The sequence below is a fragment of the Aethina tumida genome, chromosome 1 (assembly GCF_024364675.1).
Source record: "Aethina tumida isolate Nest 87 chromosome 1, icAetTumi1.1, whole genome shotgun sequence".
Taxonomy (NCBI): domain Eukaryota; kingdom Metazoa; phylum Arthropoda; class Insecta; order Coleoptera; family Nitidulidae; genus Aethina; species Aethina tumida.
Genome location: NC_065435.1, coordinates 64,923,594 through 64,926,750, shown reverse-complemented (window position 1 = coordinate 64,926,750; position 3,157 = coordinate 64,923,594). Strand labels below are relative to the sequence as shown.

The window sequence follows — 3,157 nt, the reverse complement described above, 5'->3', positions numbered from 1 at the left end:
TTGCCTTAAGATGTTAAAAGACATCTCTTATCAATACTTGTTACGAATTTAATAAAAAAATATTTGACTAACGTTTAGGTTATAATAGCTTTATCTCTTAACTAAGAAAAACACCAGTCACGTCATAAAATTAAAATCAGTTATCTGAATATTTAAACGTAATAGACTAGAAATTACAAGTCAGTGTACATTGAGATGTAAAGCAAACCAACCGATTTCGCTGTAAGGATGGAGAAAAGTATGTCTAAGGATATAGTTAAAAGAGAAAAGGATATCAAGGATGAAGGAAAACAATGGCCACAAGTCTTAGCTATTTGGATAGGTAAGTGGAATATGTTATATGTAAATACATTTTTTAAATAAATATACTTAATATATGAACTATAAAAATTAAACGAGTAATGATTCTAGGAATTTCTTTTAAATTGATATATTAATTTTAACAGGTGTTCTCTGTCAGATGATTCTCATAGTGTTTTAAATTAATATAAAAAGAAATATATTTTGTAATAATAATTACATTTTTTTTTGTTTTATTTAATTGAGTAAATATGTATAGTAAGTAATAAAATGAACGTGTAATTATTTAGTTTATTATTATTTTTTATAATTTTAATTTTATTACAACTATAGTAATATTTAAATATTTATTTTTGATAAAAATATTTTTCTACACAGTTTTATTTTAAAATTTGACGTAGTAAACTGTCTATAAGTAAATTATAAAAAAAAATTATCTTTGTTTTTGTTTTTCAAAAATGTAGGTAAAAATTAGGTACTGTTTCATTTACTAATATGTTCTTACGTACTAGTAAGCAATATATTGTTTTTATTGAAAATTAATATACGTCTCTTTCGAAGAATGCGAAATTGAATAACGTTCTTATTTTTTCATGGCAAGTGCCCTTCTCCATTTTTGTCCATCCATTGCCTAGTTTTTGTGGTATTATTTATTAAAATCCAGTTATCAATAAAAAATATGGGTATTGTTTTATGTTCAAATTGTACATTGACAAATTTAAAAAAAGATTCGATTTATTATTAACTACATTTTACTAAACCATTTTTAATTACCTTTTCATTTAAATTTATTTTGAAAACTTTAATAGCACTGAACAGTTTTAAAATTCGATGTAATTTAATTAATGCCAAAATTCTTTAGAGTTAGGATAACATATTTCGATTTGACAATGGAATTTACTTCCTGGGTTATGAATATAATACAATTACTTTTTCATTGCATATAAGATAAGATTATTAAATTTAATTAATATTAAAAGTATATGTCATGAAAATATCCTTCTTAGATTCTTTATTCATTCGAAGATTATTTCATACTCTACAAGAAAATCACTCACAGCAGTTTGAAACGTTTAAAAAATACATCTCCTCCAAATCATATTATTGTTCTTTGATTTCAGCTAGTTTAACATCACTATGCTCCGGTTGCACATTCGCTTGGACATCTCCGTCATTACCAGCAATAGTAAACAGTGATGACTATGACATAACTGAGGAAGAAGCGACATGGTTCACTGTGATACCACCAATAGCTATGATGATTTCAACACCGATTATTTCAAAATTAAATGACGTAATAGGAAGAAAAAAAATGTTATTAGCTATCGGTATCTTACATATTATTAATTGGATTTTGGTTTGCTTTTCACGAAGCATATATGTTTTTTACATGGCCAGATTCGTGGTTGGATTGGCGGATGCCTGCGTTTTCTCCGCTTTACCCATGTACATAGGAGAAATTTCGACTCCCGTTGTTAGAGGCAGATGGGGAAACATTTTAACATTTAACATATACTTTGGACAATTTGCCATTAATGTCCTCGGCAGTTATTTATCTATAGCACAAGTTTCGTACATCTCAATTTGTTTTCCAATATTATTTGTCATAATGTTTCCCTTTATGCCTGAATCGCCATATTTTTATGCTATGAAGTCACGTTATGACGATGCTAGGAACTCCCTTAAATGGTTTTCAAGAAAAGAAGACATTGAGCCAGATTTTTTGATCCTAAAATCCGACGTTGAACGACAACTGTCAGAGGCAGGGACATGGAAAGAATTATTTACAATTAGAAGTAACAGAAAAGCACTTTCTGCAGGCTTGTTCCTTAGAATAGTCCAACAACTAGGGGGCATTTCAGTATTTGCCACATATACTCAACTGATATTTAATAAAGCTGGAGGAAATATGTCACCACAGTTGTCTTCAATAATCTTTACTGGATTTATAATGCTTCTAAACTTCGTAGCAGGGTTTACTCTAGACTTAATGGGCAGAAAAAAGGCTTTCATGTACTCTAGTCTCAGTTCAGGAATAGTTCTTTTCTGTTTGTCAATTTACTTTTACCTTGATAAATACGAAAGTCAAATTGATCTGACTTCATTACAATGGATACCATTGACTGGAATGATATTATTTGTGTTATGTTATTCCTTTGGCTTAGGAATTGTGCCAACTCTGATGTTGGGAGAGCTATTTTCAGCCAGTATTAAAGTTAAAGGACTTTGTTCCTTGACCATAGTTTTTGGAGTTTTGATAAGTACAATTACTAAATTATTCTACGTATTGGATACGAACTTTGGACTATTTTGTCCATTTTTGTTATTTTCCTTCAGCTGTATTGTAGGATCTGTTTTAACAATATATTTTGTACCTGAGACTAAAGGAAAAACGTTGGAGGAAATTCAACAAGCACTCAAAGCAAAGAAATAAAGATTTATTTAAATTATTTAAAAACATTGTGATATATTTTATTTATTTTTAACACAAAATGTATTTATTATATGAATAATAAAATGTGTCAAATAATATTTACCATAGTTTATTTAAAATCATATGTTTAGATAGATCTCCCCAGAACATCTTTATGTTTGTATTTAGCATATATAGAGTCTCCCAGAATAATTCATTTGAATTTTATATTTAAATACAATTTCTGAACAAAAATATTTCACTTTTCTATAACACGGATTTGGAAAATAAAATCAAAGATATGAAAGTAAAAAAGTTTTCTAAATATTACTAAACTTTCGTCTTCTATCTAACTGTTTTCAGTTGTCTTGAATTACTATAATTAATTTGTCCCCTTTTCTTCATTGGATACGCTAAATTTTGGTGGTTATTCTAATTTGTATT

General features: G+C 27.9%; 1 protein-coding gene across 1 annotated transcript; it reads left to right on the top strand.

The window, feature by feature from the left end:
• Positions 1-206: 206 nt before the first annotated feature.
• On the top strand, positions 207-2,832 carry LOC109609193 (facilitated trehalose transporter Tret1). The gene is made up of 2 exons (XM_020025823.2): positions 207-322; positions 1,422-2,832. The coding sequence occupies exons 1-2, from the start codon at positions 229-231 to the stop codon at positions 2,732-2,734; spliced, it is 1,407 nt and encodes a 468-aa protein (XP_019881382.1). The 5' UTR covers positions 207-228; the 3' UTR covers positions 2,735-2,832.
• Positions 2,833-3,157: the final 325 nt, after the last annotated feature.